Here is a 21255-nt window from a genome sequence, read left to right on the forward strand (position 1 = left end):
CTTAAATTCTAGTAATAATTTTACGTGAAACTTCCCATAAAAAGTCCGAGATATTTTCATGTGAACTCTGCATACATAAATAGGGTAATAACCATAGAAAACAAATTGATTAGTTGATTTCATTCGATAACATTAAATCTTGACTATCTAAACGGGAAAGGTAAGTATTCTGGTAGCAATAATTTTAGTGGAATAAAATAGGATTGTTTAAAAGATAATATCTTTGTTTACGTTTAAAATTATTTCTCATTCTCAATTTTTTTTTTTTTAATATAAGCAAACATTTTTAAGTAAGAAAAAATAATTTTATGCCATTACTATTTAACTTTATTACAAAATATTATTGATTAAAATTACATATATTTTTTTTAAAGAATATTAGCCATACTAATCATGACTACGACTCCCCTCTTCCCTCCAATTAAGCGTGTGCTTGTGCCAGGAGTGGATACGACAATAGTGCAACGGGTGGGGTTTGAACCGCCAACCTTTCGGAATTCAGTTTGATCCTCAACCGTTGAGCTATCGAGGCTCAATTTGACTGTTCGAAGATAAATTTAAAAAGTATCTAAATATTTTAAAAGCAACTCTGAATTGGATTGGATTTGAGTTGGTTCTCATATGTATTACCGATTTATATTAAACGTCAATAGAAGTAAAATGAGTCGTACAAGTTAGACGAAACAAAATTTAAACTTAGTTTAATAACATTGAACCACAGTTTTATCTTTGGCCTTATGGAGCTATGAATATTGACTTGTGCAACCCACTTAGCTTTTATTGGTGGTTAAAGTTTAACGGTAACACTAACTTTATATTGACGTTTATTTCTAAATTAATATTGCGTGTTAACCTGTCACGGTCTACTTTTGGGTGATATGACATACAAAATAGTAGGTGCTATATAATAGTACTATTTAATCAGATAAGCTATATCTAGAAAAAGAATTATTCTAATCCATACTAATGTTATAAATGCGAAAGTGTGTCTGTCTGTCTGTCTATTTGTCTGTTACCTTTTCACGGCCCAACACTTTAACCGATTCTGGCGAAATTTAGTACAGAGTTAGCTTATATCCCGGAAACGGACATAGGCTACTTTTTATCCCGGAAAATCAAACAGTTCCAGCGGGATTCCTAAAGACCCATCCGCTTAACCGATTTGTATGCAAGGTACCGAAGTAGCTTGCGTCCCTGTAATTGACATGGGCAACTTTTTATCCCGGAAAATCAAATAGTCCCACGGGATCTTTAAAATCCTAAATCCACGCGGACGCAGTCGCGGGCATCCTCTCGTTCAACTATAAATCTAACTTCAATTCGAACCGTGGCTCTGATACATAAACTATCCTAGCTACAATTCCATAGAAGCGAATAAAAACACGGTGAATTAAAACAAGTTTTAATCGCAGCCATATTTAACATTTCGAAGAAGCGCCCGCTGGATTATTTAGAGCGTCATAACTGCACTGAACCTGATTTGTTCCTCTAAGGCTAGGAACACACCGTGGCACTTTTATTTACAAAGTCACAAAATGACTACAAATACAAAATAAAAATACTAAATACTTATAACTATATATATAAATCAAATTATGGATAGTGAGAAAGACTTATTTTGTTAGATTAAGAATTTTGCTGTATTGTTGTATTTAATTAGATTATAATAGGGCTGACATGTACTTTAATGTATCAAAGCCCTTAAATAAATAAAGAAAAAAAAAATACTTATAACAAATCATTTATTTTGCACGATTACAGATATAATGATGGTGTTACAGTGTTATTAAGCTGTAAATTGTTACTTAGCGTTACTTAGCGAGATGGTAAGCTAACTCCGTTAGCTCGATTCCATAAAATCTGCATCAATCATTATTACAATCGCAATTGTTGCTATTGGATAAAATGCTATTCTTGTTCAACAATGCACTATAGTCAATCGATCGAGCATCAACAGTGACATTGCAGCTGTCATTCTATCGCAATCGAGCTGCGTGTCTAACACTGAATAGCCACCAGCTCATTTGACATTAGTTGGTTGTACATTGCTGCTTCACTAATAACAAAATAATTTTTCATAGAAAACCTTCAATGGATTAAAAAGAAATGTCAACTGAGCTCGGTGGCTATCATTCAATGTTAAACACTGAATTAGTGAATCAGATTGCTGGTAAGTAAGCCTTGGTACCGCATCGCGAGCAAAAGCCCTTTGAACAAGACGTATGAACCTAACGGTTAAACGGAACCTGACCTTCTTTTCTACAAGAAAACTAGAAAAGAGCTGATAACTTTTAAACGGCTGAACCAATTTTTTGGATTATAGCTAAGAACACTCTCGATCAAGCCACCTTTCAAACAAAAAAAAACTAAATTAAAATCAGTTCATTCGTTTAGGCGCTACGATGCCACAGACAGATACACAGATAAACGCGTCAAACTTACAACACCCCTCTTTTTGGGTCGGGGGTTAAAAAGAACCCCGGACGCGTTCAAAACTAGTCGGCCATACTCCGACTACTCGTGTGAGTCGTAAGGGATTTATATTTACAATTTTAAAAATGTTTCAATAATTCTCTTTGGCAGTTTTAGTTGCCCAGACATAAAAAATAACTATGTAATTTATATCTTGAAATTGGTAAGGTATTTTATAATATGCATGTGAATAATGCTAAATAGGATATAAAATGTGCAATTATAAAACTTTTAAGGATATCCATAACATGTCAGGCAGTGCTCTGAGCATGAGAACTTATTATGATTGAATGCAACAAGTATACTTGTTTTGATGCATTTAAGTATACTCTATCCAGGGAAAGAAGTTAGTATAGGGCTCTCTCTGTTATATAATCCCATACAAATGACAGAGACAAAAATCTCAGTGGGTGTTAACCATTTTGAGAGACCAACCAATCATCTCTCCTCTAAATCCTAAAATAATTACCAAAATTGCTCTTGGCTAAGACCGGTTTTTTACTGTTTTGAGTACTTAATCTCCTTTTGTTTATATTGTCTCCTCATAAACTAGTGCAATTCAGTGCTAATTAGTTAATTAAATAGTTAATAATATTATACAAATGATTAATAAAATTATTTGAATAATATAATTTAGTCAGTGTTGCGATTGCCGCAAATACCTACCTACCTCTTCAGCATTTTTTTAAAAGCATCGTTGGGTCTCCTCTAAGAATGAGAACAATTTAGTACATAGTCCAGATAGCTGGCCTAGTGTCGATTGGCAAATCTATCACGTCTTTGAGAAGTTAATGTAGAACTTTTAGGCATTTATTATTATTTATTTATTGAGTTAGAACGGACATTTCAGTCCAATTACACAAATTAAATTACACATTAAAAATAAATTTGTTACGTCAATAATCTAATATGTAAACTACGAATTCTCGCAAAAGTGCAGGATCTGAATCTGACCTATGAGGTCAGCCCATTTGTCAGCAAATATGTCACAGCGAGGCGACTCCTTCGGGCATGCAGGTTTCTTCACGATGTTTTTTTTTAAAGAATATTAGCCATACTAATCATGACTAGTACTCCCCTTTCCCCTCTAATTAAGGGTAAAGCTTGTGCCAGGAGTAGGTACGACAATAGTGCAACGTGGGGGTTTGAACCGCCGACCTTTCGGAATTCAGTCCGCTCCTCAACCGTTGAGTTATCGAGGCTCTAAATTTAATTTTTTCTTAATCATTAAAGCAAGTGATACCTTAATAGCTTTGCTTCACCTATAAATCAAGTGGCATTCTATATGCATAGTAAGTAATTAAGTGTGAACCAAGCTTAAGGAAAGCAATGATCACAACTGTCATAATTAACATTATTTCACGTAAAGAACTAAACGCTAACCCTCTTTAACATTCTATACCAAAATTGGCAAACGGAATATTTATGGAAACAATGTACTTAGTTATTTCTTCTTAGAGACAATTAAAAGCTATGACCACATAAAAATATTCTTTGTGACTAATGTCTTATTGTTGTTAAAGTGATTGCATTTAAAGTAATTATTGATACTGAAAATAAAATCACGTTTTATATTGTACATACTAATCCATACTTAATATTATAAATGCGAAAGTGTGTCTGTCGGTTTGTCTGCTACCTTTTCACGGCCCAACAGTTTAACTTTAACCGATTCTGACGAAATTTGGTACGGGGTTAGATTATATCCCGGGGACGGACATAGGTTACTTTTTATCCCGGAAAATCAAAGAGTTCCCAAGGGATTCTTAAAAACCCATCCGCTTAACCGATTTGTATGTTTGGTACCGAGGTAGCTTGCGTCCTACAGTTCCCACGGGATCTTTGAAAATCTAAATCCACATAGCCGAAATCGCGGGCATCCTCTAGTATCTTTTGTATTAAGTATCATCCATACTGATATTATTAATGTGAAATTGTGTCTGTCTGTCAGCTAACTTTTCACGATCCATCAGTTTCACCGATTTTGATGAAATTGCTACATGGATGGCTTACATACAGCAGACGAACATAGTCTACTTATATCCTGGAAAATTCGGAGGTCAAGACACTAAAAATTTAAAACCGTTTAAAAATATATGGTTTAAAAAAAAGTATTTAATTTAATTTAAAAGCTTTACATTATGTCAAAAAGAAAAGGTCATAACATAGAAATGATAACTTAATATCATGCTGTACCTATTCGAGCTGCGGACGCGTTGATGTCTTTCGTATGCTTGGCTATCTTATATCTGCTAAAGACTTCTTATCGATTTACCTACGCATTCTAGCGTCCAAGCTATCATGAGTGATATTTATTATAAAAAACATACAGTCAAATAGAACACCTCATCCTTTTTATGAAGTCGGTTAGAAATAATATATATCTTTACGGCATTTACCCCCGACCCCCAGGAGGCGGACGTTCTAACCACTAGGCTATCACAGCTTAGAAAATACTTACATGATGTGTATAATTTCATTGAGTCAAAGTTAATAAGACCAATAACTGTTAAACGATTAGATGCAATTAAGTTAGAAAGCTATTCAAAAAATGGTTCTGTAGATTTTAAACACCGATCAAGTGTGAGTCGGACTCACACGCGAAGGGTTCCATATCATCGCATTCAATTCAATTTTTCAATTCAATTTATTTATCATACAAGAAATACATTAATCGTACAAGAAATAACACTTTTTAATATTTTTTAATTTGCGTGGCGGTGATTTTAGGATATTTTTTGTTGTTATAACGGCATTATAAATACATACTCTGCAAAAATTTCAATTCTCTTCCTAATACGGTTCATGAGATAAAGCCCGCTGACAGACAGAGGGACAAACAGCGGAGGTTTAGTATAGTTTATAATAGGAGCCCGTTGGCACCGGTTGAACCCTAAAAACGGTTATTAACTTTTCATTAACATTTGAATGTAATTAAGTTATTATTGAGTTTATTCAAAAGAAAAAGTTAATATAGGGAAGGGCAATAAATATTAATCGATTAATAATGTTAGAAAGTTATCGAAAAAAGTTCTGTAACTTTAAAAATCGATATGTATTTTTCATTAACGGCAAAACAAGTGTGTTTAAAAACAGCGTCCTCTCAGTGGGACATCAATATACTGTCAATAAAGTAACAAGCACCTCAGAATTAACTTTCCAGAAAATAAAGTGTTCAAGAAAACCACTTAAAAGTTTTATTCAATAGTCATTGAATTCTTATGCCAGCAATTTAGTTCGCGTGGACTACACAAATTTCAAACTCCTATTTTACCTTTTTAGGGGTTGAATTTTCAAAAATCCTTTCTTAGTGGATGTATACATCATGTATACATCCACTAAGAAATGCACAATGCATGCCAAACAGCCCGATCCGTCTAGTAGTCTGTGCGTTGATATATCAGTCAGTCAGCTTTTCCTTTTTAACCCCCAACCCAAAAAGAGGGGTGTTATAAGTTTGACGTGTGTATCTGTCTGTGGCATCGTAGCTCCTAAACTGATAAACCGATTTTAATTTAGTTTTTTTTTTGTTTGAAAGGTGGCTTGATCGAGAGTGTTCTTAGCTATAATCCAAGAAAATCGGTTCAGCCTTTTGAAAGTTATTAGCTCTTTTCTAGTTACTCTAACCTTCACTTGTCGGGGGTGTTATACATTTTTAATTTACACTTGTATAGTTAAATTACACTGAAAAAAAATTGCCATTACAAACTTATGTTTGAATAAAATTTGAGCAACAAAATAATTCACGTATCCTTCCAAGGTATGGAACCCCCGGAGCACATGTCCAATTCGCACTTGGCCGGGTTTTTATTATGTCAGTAAAATAAAACCTCATACGAAGTAAGTGACACAGCACATAAACTACTCGTCGCGTTTACAGAAGTCGACGATTCGCACGATTTTACGATTTATATACCAAATTATCTTGTAAAGTAAGAAATTCCATAAAATTCGCCTCGTTATGAAACGCGTTTTGAAACAAGACCCATCTTCGAAGTTTTTAAAATGACCTAAAATCCTTATTTATGGTTTAACCGTTTTAACCCCCGACCCAAAAAGAGGAGTGTTATTAGTTTAACGTGTGTATCTACAATGCCACAGACAGATACACAGATACACGGACACACGTCAAACTTATAACACCCCTCTTTTTGGGTCAGGCGTTAAAAATGGAAATAACTCACGATAGTTTAAACACCAAAACATCCCTTACCATCAAATGAAATCCTATTTATACTATACTACTATACTAAGTGACTCGACGATTGATAGTCGCAAGTGTAAAGTGCCTCCTAAAGAGGTGAAAATGTCATCCCAAGCCGTACTGACCGCACACTCAGTGTTAAACCTTAGATGTTCACTTTCTACTTTGTTCTGTGGTGATGTACGCTAAAACACAAGCGAAAGCGATTATTTAATTAGAAACAAATAGAAAAAAGGTTTTACTCGTTAGATTAAATCGTTTATAATAAATTACAAACCTCTAAATGATGATGAACCCATGAATTGTCTGTTGAAAATCACGGACATAATTCGTCAACCTTAGAAAAATTGTCAATTTCACAGTATAATTCAAATCTATTTTTTTTATTTATCATTTACCAAACAGGTTTGAAACCTAATACATATTAATTACAGTTAATACATTACAACTTAATAAATTACGTCTGCTATGGGCTATATGGAAATTACAATGAAATAGTTATGAATGGCTAAACTGGTGCATATTTTCGCTGCAACAGTGCATTTTAGCCAATAGTGAGAGAGTGTCACCCATCAGAAGTGATCGCGATCGTCGTATAAAGCTGTTAAACTATAAAACTATCTAAACTGTAGGTAGGTGTAATATAAAACTAGGACGGCAAGGATAAGCACGCTGAAAAAATATTATTCAATGAGAACTTTGTCTGTGGTGGCGTTTGATAGCGCGCGTGTTGTGCCTTTTTGGAGTGTTTTTTTGTTGGAAGTGGCCGGTTTTTGTGTTCTGCTGGTGTTTATTGGTGGTGGAACTGACTGGGAAGCGCTCTAAATAAGGGGGCGCCGCGTGTGTGTTGGCGGGCGCCGGCACGGACGAAGTCGATACTTATATATGTATATAGTTTCCCTAACTTGTAAATAACTACAAACTTGACTTTGGCTAATCAGTGTAAAGCCAGACGAGAGAGAAAAATAAATAAATATATTCAATTATAAATCTAATCGTACCAGCTCGTCGCTTATACTTTATACCACAAATGTTATTACATAAAAGCCTTGTTCCGAGGCACTCATGTTTTGTTGTTTAATTATACAAGGTGCTGCACTTTGCAGCCTTCTCTGTATTAATACGATATCGATGAAATCACGACCGATCTTAACAGGCCTCTCTCCGTCACTCGCTTCATACAATCGTAGTTCTAATTTCATTTGAATATTAAGCAACCAAAGTCCATGAAATTTTGCAGACATATTCTAGAAACTAATATCTGTGTCTGTGGTGTTTTAGATTTTTCTAAAAATGTGTAGTTTTAAAATTACAGGGGCTCAAAGATTTGTATGTAAATTTTTAAGACCTCGTAGCTTTGAAACCGAATATTTTAACAGAAATCTGGAAAAGCACAGACATAGATATTAGTTTCTAGAATATGTCTGCAAAATTTCATGGACTTTGGTTGCTTAATTATTCAAATGAAACTGGAACTACGTTTGTATGAAGCGAGTGACGGAGAGACCCCTCTTAAAGTGCATTTAAAGGCGAGTGTATAAATATAATTAAGTAGGTATGTAATATTAATTTTCCACTACATAAAACCTAGATTCTCGTGTTCATTATATCGTATACAATACAATACAATTATTTATTTGCTGTAAATGCAGGTTCATAAAAGTCTTAAGATTAATTACATTGCCATGCCATTAAGAAATTTGCTCTAGTATCGACTAATTTGGGACCCTTTCAAGTAAAGATTTTTATATAAACCTGTGAGGATGACACTGCCATTGTCGCAATTAAAATATCACAAGCCTACGTTGTTGTATTAGTTTACAAATTGCGAAAAACCAAATTAAATTTGAATTTCACGACATTAATTTTATGACCCTGTATTAAAGTTTTTTAACCGAGAAGTTACAACAGTCCACCCACATCGATGGACCACGCCCAAATCGTTAAATTTTATTAGAAAAAGTGTTTTTTTTTAAACGCGTTGACATTTCAATATCAACTGGAAATCTGGATGTGCATTTTTATGATATCACATTTATTAATACAAGATAAATGTAGTCAAAGGTTGTATTTAAAAGTAAAATTAATTGCTCCCATTAATCAGGCTTAGGCAAGCGTGAATTGGTTTTGTTATATTTTTGTATAAACAAATTATCTGCCGGACCATTGAATTAATCACTTGATTTTTAAGTGAACGTGACGAAATGTATAATAATAGATCTAAGTTGATAGTGGTGATAGCCTAGTGGTTAAAACCTCAGTCTCCTATTCAAGGATATGGGTTTGATTCCGGGCACACACCTCTAATTTTTCAGAGCTATGTGCCCTTTCAGCAATTAAATATCAATTTCTTTTATAGTGGTCGTGCATGCGTGTCAGTTTTTAGGGTTCCGTACCTCAAAAGGAAAAACAGAACCCTTATAGGATCACTTTGTTGTCTGTCTGTCTGTCTGTTTGTCAAGAAACCAATTCCCGTTGTCCTAGAATCATAAAATTTGGCAGGTAGGTAGGTCTTATAGCACATAATATACAGTAATAAGTCTGAAAACCCCGAATTTGTGGTTACATCATTTAAAAAAAATTAAAATGTGTTTCAATTTTCAAAGTAAGATAACTAATACCAAGTGGGGTATCATATGAAAGGGCTTTACCTGTACATTCTAAAACAGATTTTTATTTATTTTTATGCATATTAGTTTTCGATTTATCGTGCAAAATCTTGGAAAAAATACCCGAGTACGGAACCCTCAGTGCGCGAGTCTGACTCGCACTTGGCCAGTTTTTTTATAATGTTCTCAAAGGTGTGTGAAGTCTGCCAATCTGCACTTGGCCAGCATGGTGGACTATTGGCCAAACCCTTCTCTTTCTGAGAGGAGAATTCAGTACGGAACCGATGACGAGGTGATAATGATGATAAACACTAGTGTAGAATAAACTCACAATATTTTGCGTGTTAACATATTTTGGTGTCAGACTTTGACGATTTTTAAGTTTCAATCGATTTCTCATCGTAAGGAGTTATGCAAAAAATGCACTATAAAAACGTTTAAACATGCTTCGCAAAAAATCGGTCGGTACGAGTTGGACTGGCACATGAAGGATTCCGTAGAATCGTACGAGAAATAAGACTTTTTTTTTATGTGACCACAAATTAACGGTTTCCGGGTTTTTATCCTTTACTTGTCCTTTAAGACATTGATATAGCCCTTACAAAATGAGTTCTCACGCGCTATTTTAACTATAAGTGTCAACTGGCATGTCAAAGTACGGATAACTTTTAGAATGTGTGTGTATTTTTGTTACTCCTTCACGCAAAAACCACTGGACGGATTTGGCTGAAATTCAAAATGGAGATAGATAATATCCTGGATTAGCACATAGGCTCGATCACCGCCGTAAGATCGCCAGCTTATCCGTGTTTTATAGGATATATTTCGGAGAGTGTGCACAAGAACTTTTCGACCCTGTCCCCCTTCACCATTTTACCACCGAACCGCAAGACGTCGGGCGAGTTTCCATCCTTATGTCATCGACATTCCATCTACACGCACGAAACGTTTTGCGTCTTCATTCCTCATACGCATGGCTAAGGTTTGGAATACTCTTCCGCGATCAGTGTTTCCTACCAATTACAATCCGGGTATCTTTAAAAGAAGATTGAATAGGCACCTTCTAGGTAAACGCGTCCCATCTTAGACCACATCATCACTTTCCATCAGGTTTGATTGTGGTCAAGCGCTTACCTATAGTGAATAAAAAATAAAAAGGCTACTTTTATCCCGGATAATCAAAGAGTTCCCACGGGATTTCGAAAAACCTAAATCCACGCGGACGAAGTCGCGGGCGTCAGCTAGTAAGGGCTAAATTCGTACTTTTGACATGACAGTCGACACAATATAAAAATATCATTCTTTCATGATTCTAGGTCGACGCGAAGTACCCTATAGGTTTTGATTCCGTTGAGGAATCTTGATAAATACGACGAAGTGATCCCATGAGGGTTCCTTTGTTCTCGAGAGTCACGGAACCCTAAAAATGGTTGAAAGGTAAAGTATGAAGTCACAAGTCATCTTGGAATGAGTGCTCGTCAGTTAGATAGACAAGTTTGACTTAGAACAAGTGTATGTTATATGTGTCGCTCAGTAAATATTTATTGATAAATATGTAATAAAGTATACTTCACGTCATGTTAGAGTTAAATCTACAGAATATAATAAATAAAATAGTGCTTTGAGTGATACTCTTTTCTATTTCTTGCAAATGTCCAATGCAGCAGTTTTATTTGCAAGTCACATTAACACAAAAGCTGAAAATTTTTGGTTCATGTTAGGAATCATTTTCCACTTCGGATCCTAAGCATCTATTATATCTAATACGTTTTTCTTTTTACAGAAAACCCTGTGAATAACCCGTGTTATATTTCGTTTATTAGGTATTTTATAAAATCTTGTTCAATGCATCTAATCCCTCTTTAATCAGTTTCTTTTGTTATTGCCATCTACATACAAAAAACTAAAAACCCCTGACACAAAAACCTCTATAAGAAAACTAGAAAAGAACTGATAACTTTCATACGGCTGAACCGATTTTCTTCGATTATAGCAAAGAACACTCTAATACACCTTTAAAACAAAAAAAAAAAACAAAATTAAAATCGGTTCATTAGTTTAGGAGCTACGATTCTGTCTCTGTTCTAAATAGATGATGCGAACGACTTCTTCAGTGTAGATTAAGATGTTTTCAAGGACTTTTTTATTTCCGGGGCAAATACTAGCCTTTATCCTTCCCCGGGCTATAGGCTATCTCTGTGCCAAATTTCGTCACAATCGGTTGAACAGATTGTCGTGAAAAGCTAGTAGACAGACAGATAGACATACTTTTGCATTTATAATACTAAGTATGGATATGGATTTACAGAACATAGTATACCCGTATTATTTTATTAGTCTTATAAATTCCACTGCCTGTTTCTACATATTAAATAGATATGTACCTATTTTAAGGTTCTACAATCCGATGCAAATGATAAACAGACATTTTTTGTACACCTCATTTATTGATCTTGCTCTGACCTGTTATAAATGCTTGTCACTTTAATGACATCACGTTCTAACATCGATTTTATTTATTTAATCATATCAAATTATATTTCTTTATTCTGAACTTCATATTATATGCGTATGACTATATGTATTTTACTGTTTTGCATTACTAACCATATTATAGTAAGGAGAAAAGGATTGGCGTGATTTTTGCATGTGTATAGTTAAAGATATGGAACGCCCTTCCGGCGTCAGTTTTCCCTTCCACCTATAATATGGGTACCTTCAAGTCAAGAGTGAATAGGCAACTTCTATCATCTGAGGCTGCATCGTCACTTGCTAGCAGGTCTGATTGCAGCCAAGCGCTAGTCTATATAATTTTTTAAAAAATCTGGAGAGTGACATAGGCTACATTTTATCTCAGTAACTCAAAGAGTTTCCACGAAAATAAAACCTAAATCCACATGGACGGAATCGCGGGCAAAAACTAGATATACCTAGGTATGTATAATATAATATGTTTTATGCCTAAGTATTGGCCATTTAAAGATAAGGTAGCTATACCTATCAGTAAAAGATTGTTTTGAATCGGATGAGTAGTTTTGGAGATTACCTCTTATGTACACGCAAACTAATAAACTTTATCTCTATAATCCTAATCCTAATCCTACTAATATTATAAATGTGAAAGTGTGGATGTTTGGATGTTTGTTACTCAATCACGTAAAAACGGCTGAACGGATTTGGATGAAAAGCATGCATGTAGCCTTTGACATGGAAAGGAACATAGGCTACTTTTTATCCCGGAAAATCAAAGAGTTCCCGCGGGATTTTGAAAATCGTAAATCCACGCGGACGAAGTCGCGGGCATCAGCTAATATTAGTAAAAATTTAAAACTATGGGCATTACATCAGTAAGAAATAAGAACCCGTGTAGAGACGTAAAATTAGTGTTTTTATAACCACCACAAGTAATGCACACAGACATAACTCTATTTTGAATGATTTATATGTACATTCAACTCTAAATATATGCAAATTTGAACAGTCTAAAGCGGTTTTTTTAATCACTGAAACTCAGTTAGATCTAGATTCAACAGAAAATGATAAATTCATATCCTGAATACTGCACCACACCGGATTTAAATAAACTAAATACATATTTAAGCTTCTCGCCATCATACCTACCTATCATAATAAAGATTTGCTGACGAGTTTTATTGGATTTATTTTAACTAACTGTAAATCGCGATTTCATTCGTTCTCGTCTGTCTGTCTGTCTGCTAGTTTTTCACGGCCCGTTCTTTGAACCGATTTTGATGTTTGGGACAGATAACTTGGATCCTTGGGAAGGTAGCTTATTTTTGGCCCCGGAAAAGCAGAGTTTCCACGGGATTTTTAAGAAAACCTAACACTTGGACGGAGTCGTCATCTCTTAACATTGTGTATTAATATGATAAATAATTAATTAATTAATAATAACTCAAAATTTAAAACCCTAGACACAAAAACTTCTAGGATAAGAAAACTAGAAAAGAGCTGATAACTTTTAAACGGCAGAACCGTTTTTTTTTTATTATATTGATTAAAAAATTAAATTAAAATCAGTTCATTCGTTTAGGAGCTACGATGCCACAGACAGATACACAGATACACACGTCAAACTTATAACACCCCTCTTTTTGGGTCGGGGGCTAAAAATGAATAACAACTTAATCAAAGTGTCACATTTTTTTTTATTAATTTTTTTAGAGACAAGCGCTTGACCACAATCGCACCTGATGGAAAGTGATGATGTGACCTAAGATGGGACGCGTTTACCTAGAAGATTTGCATAAATATACTTAGCGCACTGTGAAAAGTTTCAAAAATATAATGTAAAGTTTATTGGTTTAACCGTAAAAAGTAAGAAACGGACAGATTTTTCTATTCATTCCATTAATAATGCGGATTTAAGCATTGATGGCAGGTTTTATTAGAATTTCTAATATAATGCCAATTGGCTTTGACCACCTGGGACCGATTAGTCGTATATATATCTTGTATATATGTATTATACCGTTATTAGTGACAATCGAGTGACAATATGATGTTGTTTTGAGTTTCTCAGAGTTGCACCGTTATCCATACTAAGTATATATCGCGATTAATAGCCTCATCGGGTGACAGAAGGGCTGGCACATTTTTTGCGCAACGGATCAGCCTGGCTGTCCAGCGTGGAAACGCAACCAGTATTCTTGGCACCATTCCACGGTGGCATGATTTTTACAGTAATTAGATAAGACTGGCTTTAAGTTTTATTGTAATATTTTCAATAATTATTAATTAGGTATATACTAATGTTATAAACGCGAAAGTGTGTCTGTCTATCTGTCTGGTACCTTTTCATTTAAGTAAGTTTTATTGTAATACTTTCAATAAGTAGATATATACAAATATTATTATAAACGCGAAATTGTGCCTGTCTGTCTGGTACCTTTTCACGGCCCATCCGTTTAACCGATCATGGCACATAGCTTGCAGCTCAGGAAAGGACATAGACTACTTTTTGTCCTCGAAAATCTAAGAATATTAAAAATAGCATCTTTTTCTCAAAAAGGTCTATATAGCTAGTTATGTAGGTATAATTGTATACTTACAGATATATCAAAAGTTCTGATTGCCTGACAAATTCTTGAGATATACCTACTTTTATCTTTCTATGTATAAATAGCTATCTCCTTGACCTACCTAGTAACCGTTTGTTAAATTATTACAGGAGACATGTATATCACTAGGTATATTGTGCGATGCAAAGGCAAGGCCGCTTTGCGTGTCAAAGAATCACCGTAATACCTTTACGATCATAATCATAATCGTACGACCGTAATCGTAATCAATCACACGTGATCTGACCCCATGGGATCATCCAATGTTTGCGTTGCATAATTACATCGGGTCATGGATTCGACTCATGTTGGATATGTTGTGATGGTTTCGAAATATTATGATGTTGGGACTCCTATAGGTATGTCGACTCTACATTTTGTGAAATGTTTTGTATAACATATCTATTCGTTATTTTACAAGTTGTTAGCCTCGATAGCTCAACGGTTGAGGAGCGGACTGAATTCCGAAAGGTCGGCGGTTCAAACCCCACCCGTTGCACTATTGTCGTACCGACTCCTGGCACAAACTTTACGCTTAATTGGAGGGGAAAGGAGAGTATTAGTCATGATTGGCATGGCTAATATTCTTTATAAAAAATAAAGTTATCCCTTGACTACGATCTTATCTGGTGGTAGGTAAGTGATGATGCAGCCTAAGATGGACGCGGGGTAACTTGGAAGGGTTATGGCAGTTTCATTAAACCGAAACCGAGCCGTGTAGAACCGATATGCATTTTTTTACGCCATCGTACTGGAACGCTAAATTGCTTGGCACCACGGCTTTGTCAGTATTGCCCCTTCCGAGAATCGAACCCAGGACCTCTCACTTTTATTGTAAGTGCTCACCATTGCGCCAGAGAGGCGTTATATGTAGGTAGGTAATACCTACATATAACGCACATATAACTTATTGGCTTAGTACCTATTCTGATAAAATAAATATTTATGTAAAATTGGTCGATAGGATACCAAGTTAGGTAAGAAAGTACCTACCTACTTATATTATACTTATTATTTCTAATATTCATGCAACAACAACGCAAAATCTGACATTATCAATTATTATTTATTGAGGAACTGGCAAACAAAACGGTGTAATTACTCTTCTGATCTAAATATGACCGTTTTTTAGTTCCACGTACGTTTTTGGCTCACCAATTTGAAGTGATTCAAGCAAAATGGCCTAAGCTTGTGGTAAAATTGAGTTCGAAATTCGGGTTTTGATCACCGAATATCCTACCAACTAAAAAATTATTTCCAAATACAATGGCTTAAAACTGTGCTAAAATTAAATTCAAGCAAAATGAGCAGGTACCTATACCTACCTATTTCTTACAATTTCAGTAAAGTTTCAACAGCTTTCATTCAGTTTTTGCTACTCCTGTAAAATTTAGTTTCATGCAATTATACCGTTTTCTTCGCCATTTCTCCACAATTATATTTTATCACTAAACATAGGAGAAGAGTCTAGGGTTGTAGTACCTATCAACTCTTTAATCTGCTCTACATTTTAATTTAAAAGCTTACAATTTCTTGAAAAAACATTAAAAATCTGCTAAAATAAAACAAGATCATCAAAAACTTTCTTAAAAGCACCACATAAATAAACACTTTACAAAAAATGGCTGTTATAATAATTTCTATTTTGAAAAATTACGCACTTACCGTGATATCTGGAAACTCTGACGACAGAAAAAGCTCCGAAGTTTTCATAAAAAAACAAAAGTTTGATCGTTCACTCAACTGTTTTATATCGCATAATATTTCCACTTACACTAAAGAACACAGATTACACTAACTATTAATAGGGTTTATTAAAAAAAAAATTGCGAGGAGGTCCGTAGGCGCGCAAAATTTAAAATTGGAGCGCGCGTCCGTGCGTACGCGCAACGCGAATCGCCCGGTTCGTTTTCGAGACCGACCCGAGGCTCACTCGAATGTGGCTCGTGTGTGACTGTACACTCATCTTGCACTTCACGATCACCGAAGAAGACACGTCTCGCGTCCCACTCGCACGTACGCGGCCCCCTATACCTGTCCCCCTCCATCTTATTATCAGAGGTTAAACCGCGTTACCGCGCTCATCTGTCAGTCGGCACGCGGGCATCGGGTGGGAAGGTCGCGTTCACAGGTTCCCGTTACTTTCTCTATGCGTCCATAAAACACGTACCGTATGACGCCCGGCTATTTTGTCCGTGCGATGCTTCTTGGTAATTTATTTGTTTGGAGCGCAGGCGCAGGTGCCTCCACGTTTTATCGATGGCGCTTTTATGCAAAGGTTCATGCCTCCAGGTCTTATAACGGTTCTTTATGAATATCGAAGACATTGTTTCGAAACAATACATATTTTATTAATGATACAATTCGGTTTTGACGAATAGTGTGTTAATTGGGTCAAAGTTGACAAAAAGTCAAGAACTTTTGTATCGTGTTGACATTTATCGGCGATAAATCAGCGCTCACGCAGGTGGAACTAGATCACCGAAATCGAGCGGTGGCAAATTTTATCACGGACCAATCGGGCGGTCGCGAAATGACATGTGCGCTAGATCATTCGTTTAGATGATCGGCGCACGCGCAACTCTTGCGGCGATTGGCGTGAGCGGCGCAAGCCCCGCCTGTACCGTTACAGGGGGGCAACGACTGCCCCAAAGTGGGGGTTTAGTAGATCACGAGGGGGGATCGGTGACATACGCCATTTAATTAATACGATTGTTGCTTTATTGTTAGATGAGTAGGTATCATAAATTAGACGGTCTGCGATGATCCCGGAATCGATGTTGCTCGCCAACTTTGCCGACTTCCTGATCGGGTGCCTACCTACTATAAATAGGTTAGGTATATTATTATAACCTTTACCGTATGAATATTAATTAATAAATATGGAAATATTATGCCTGCTTCACCTAAGTAGGTATAGTAGATACACCTACATGTAACTTTACCTATTACCTTAATCTATACTATTATAATAGGTACTACCTAATAGGTATGCCTATACCTACCTACTAATCCATACTAATATTTAAATGCGAAAGTGTGTCTGTCTGTCTGTCTGCTATCTTTTCACGGCCCAACAGTTTAACCGATTCTGAAGAAATTTAGTACAGAGTTAGCTTATAGTCTGGGGAAGGACATAGGCTACTTTTTATCCCGGAAAATCAAAGAGTTCCCACGGGATTCTTAAAGGTCCATCCGTTTAACCGATTTATATGAAAGATACTGAGATTGCTTGACGTCCCCGTAATATAGACAACTATTTATCCCGGAAAATCAAGCAGTTCCCACGGGATCTTAACTAACAAACCTAAATCTACGCGGACGACGTCACGGGCATCCTCTAGTAAGAAGTAATCTCTGGAACTACTGAACCGATTTTTCAAATTCTTGCACCAGTAGAAAGCTACATTATATTCCTGAGTGACATAATTTATTTAAAAATAAAAAAATTAGAGATCCCTATGAAAATTGTAATAAGCTACCCGTGCGAAGCCGGGGCGAGCCGATAGTAGGTAGGTAATTAATATACTTACCCAGGTAAGTATATTGGAAAAAGCATTTACCTACTGAACTAAATAAAAAATTGAATTAGGTAGGTAGGTACTTACACGTCTACTCTACTTATTCGAGTTGGTAGTTAGCGTTATCTATCGGTGGTTCGCGGGTAGTAAAAAGTGCTGTTTAACTTTTTGTTTGAAAAGCTCTTCTATAAGTAGGTACCTACGTACTAATTTAGTTCAATAGTTCCATATTAACCCGTGTGTCACAACCGTTCGCATAATGATGTAAATTTAATAACCTCAGGTTAGCACCCACTGCGAGCTTGCGTTACAACCATAGGTCAAACCAGTACTTACCTACTTGAAACGGTAGGGATAGAATAAATTAGATGGAACACGTTATGTTCTTTGGAACGGGTATAAAAACCTTTGAACTTTGGTGGTTTAATAAAAGCAGCGTTTTGAAAAATTTACCTGGCTCAATTCAACTCACTTTAAGACTTGACAATACAGCATTGTAAAGTCGAAATCTCCTGAGGATGCTCCGGTGTCGGGGCGAAACGTGCGTCGAGAGTAGTGGAAAAGTCTTGTGTGGTGGTGCATGTGATTGGTGGTGGCAGTGCTTGCTTGGGAACTTGGCTTTATTGCTTGGTTGGGGAGGTAAGCGGTGCTTAGCTTGTAACTGCATGTTTGACCATACAGATTTTATCTGTTGGCGGATTATAGCAAAATAATTTTTAACTGTTTCTTGCTAAACATGAACTTCCGCAAAGTAACGCCTGATTCTATCCAATATCACTTTAAGACATCTAAGGCGTTTGATAAGCTAGTTTATAAACACGTATTCTTTTAGGCATTCTTATAACAAAACACAAGCATTGTTTTCTCATTAGATTCATTTTGGATACACGAATAAATAAATAAATAAAAGTTTATTTAGCTCAACCTCACATAACACAATAAAGATAGGTACAATTGGTGTTTCGGTTTCACTGTTGGGCCGTGAAAAGGTAGCAGACAGACAGACAGACACACTTTCGCATTTATAATATTAGTATGGATGAGTGGATCCGAAGATATGAGTAGGTAGGTACCTAATATGGCCTAGATGAGTAAGGCTTGCTGTAGGTACCTAAGTTCATTCCATGATATCTCTGTATCAACAGAAAGCCTATACATAGAAAGGCTTGTAAGTTAAGTTCAAGTAGGTAAAAAAGCAGCTTCTGATAAGACTTTCACTGATGAGCCCCTTCGATTCAATGAAGCCTTTGTATATTCTATGAGACAGCACATCGGTAAAATAAGTTAACTTATCACACAATCAATGGATGAAGCTGTACCTTCTTGTTTCGATTTCTCCTATCCATACTAATATTGTAAATGCGAAAGTGTGTCTGTCTGTCTGCCCGTCTGTCTGCTACCTTTTCACGGCCCAACAGTTTAACCGATTCTGACGAAAGGTACAGAGTTATCTTATATCTCGGGGACGGACTTAGGCTAGTTTTATCCCGGAAAATCAAAGAGTTTCCACGGGATCTTTAAAAACCTAAATCCACGCGGACGAAGTCGCGGCCATCCTCTAGTTTTCCATAAAATCACCTACTTTGTACCTACTTACTTAGAAGACCTACATAACAGTAAAGGAAAATTATTGAAAAGATGCTCAAAAAAATGTGGTAAGTAATAATTTTTTTTCCTAATTTAGTTTCGTTTTTTTTTTTGTTGGTTTCTAAAATTTTTCGCGCGGCATGTTTAAGAGGGCTCTCTCCGTCACTCGTTTCATACAATCGTAGTTCCAATTTCATTTGAATATTAAGCAACCAAAGTCCATGAAATTTTGCAGACATATTCTAGAAACTAATATCTATGTCTGTGGTTTTCCAGATTTCTGTTAAAATATTCGGTTTCAAAGTTATGCGGTCTTAAAAAATTTCATACAAATCGTTGAGCCCCTGTAATTAAAACTACATATTTTTAGAAAAATCTAAAACACCACAGACACAGATATTAGTTTCTAGAATATGTCTGCAAAATTTCATGGACTTTGGTTGCTTAATATTCAAATGAAATTGGAACTACGATTGTATGAAACGAGTGACGGAGAGAGCCCTGTTAATAAGGTGACAATCATGGGTTATACCTATTACAGGTTAACATATAGGTACGCGTACCTATTGATTTTTTATGGGCCACATCTCAGAAACCAAAGACCAGAGTCTTCGATTAATGCGTGTTGCCATTGAACATACCTACGTAGACCTAGATCAGAGGCACATAGACGCTAACTAGGTAGGTACCTACTTACTTATTTTTGGGTCTCATAAGAAAACTCAGAGTCACTCAGCGGGCGATGGAGAGAGCTTTGCTTGGAGTTTCTCTAAGTACTGTAAGTAGGTACATAATCAAACCAGAAACGAGGAGACCTATAGGAAAACCAGAGTAACCAACACGGCTCAGCGGATTGCGAAACTGAAGTTGCAATGGGCAGGGTATATTATACTTTTTTAACCCCCGACCCAAAAAGAGGGGTGTTATAAGTTTGATTTGTGTATCTGTGTATCTATCTGTGGCATCGTAGTTCCTAAACTAATGAACCGATTTTAATTTAGTTTTTTTTGTTTGAAAGGTGGCTTGATCGAGAGTGTTTTTAGCTATAATCCAGAAAATCGGTTCTGCCGTTTGAAAGTTATCAGCTCTTTTCTAGTTACTGTAACCTTCACTTGTCGGGGGTGTTATAAATTTTTAATTTACACTTGTTACTTTTTGTAGTAGCGGCAAAAGAATTGCCTACATATTCTGTGAAAATTTTAACTGTCTACGTATTACGTTCACGAGATACAGCCCATTGACAGACTGACGGATAGACAGCGGAAGCGTAGTAAGTACTTAGTAGGGTCTCGTTGACATCCATCGGTTATGGAACTCTTTCTAGTGTTAATGTATGGACAGTGGACACGCTATGCTTTTGGCATAAACCTAGATGGCCTAGACCAGATTTTATAGCGCACTTGGAAGTCTCCCCTATAAAACTAATATACAACTTTGTTTTTACGACTACACCCGAGACTTTGCCATACATGGCGTTTAAGAACGAGGCATTCTATTTGTTACTGCAAAGTAATATAAAGCCTTACATGCTTAAACTACCTTATTGCGATGTAGGCTTTGCATTTTAACTCGTTTCCTAAAAGGAACCGGCCAAGTGCGAGTCAGGCTCGCGCACCGAGGGTTCCGTACTCGGGTAATTTTCCCTATATTTTGCACGATAAATCAAAAACTATTATGCATAAAAATAAATAAAAATTTGTTTTAGAATATACAGGTAAAGCCCTTTCATATTATGGATACTCCACTTGGTATAGTTATCTTACTTTGAAAATTGAAACAAA

General features: G+C 36.0%; 1 protein-coding gene across 1 annotated transcript in view; it reads right to left on the minus strand.

The window, feature by feature from the left end:
- The window catches only part of LOC123868073 (protein embryonic gonad-like), a 194309-nt gene extending 178005 nt beyond the window's left edge, over positions 1-16304 (minus strand). The window contains exon 1 of the mRNA XM_045910421.1: positions 16032-16304. Within this exon, the coding sequence (XP_045766377.1) occupies positions 16032-16079 (48 nt within the window). The 5' untranslated portion in view covers positions 16080-16304. The remainder of the gene's footprint in view (positions 1-16031) is intronic.
- Between the last annotated feature and the right edge of the window lie 4951 nt (positions 16305-21255).

The sequence above is a fragment of the Maniola jurtina genome, chromosome 9 (assembly GCF_905333055.1).
Source record: "Maniola jurtina chromosome 9, ilManJurt1.1, whole genome shotgun sequence".
NCBI lineage: Eukaryota > Metazoa > Arthropoda > Insecta > Lepidoptera > Nymphalidae > Maniola > Maniola jurtina.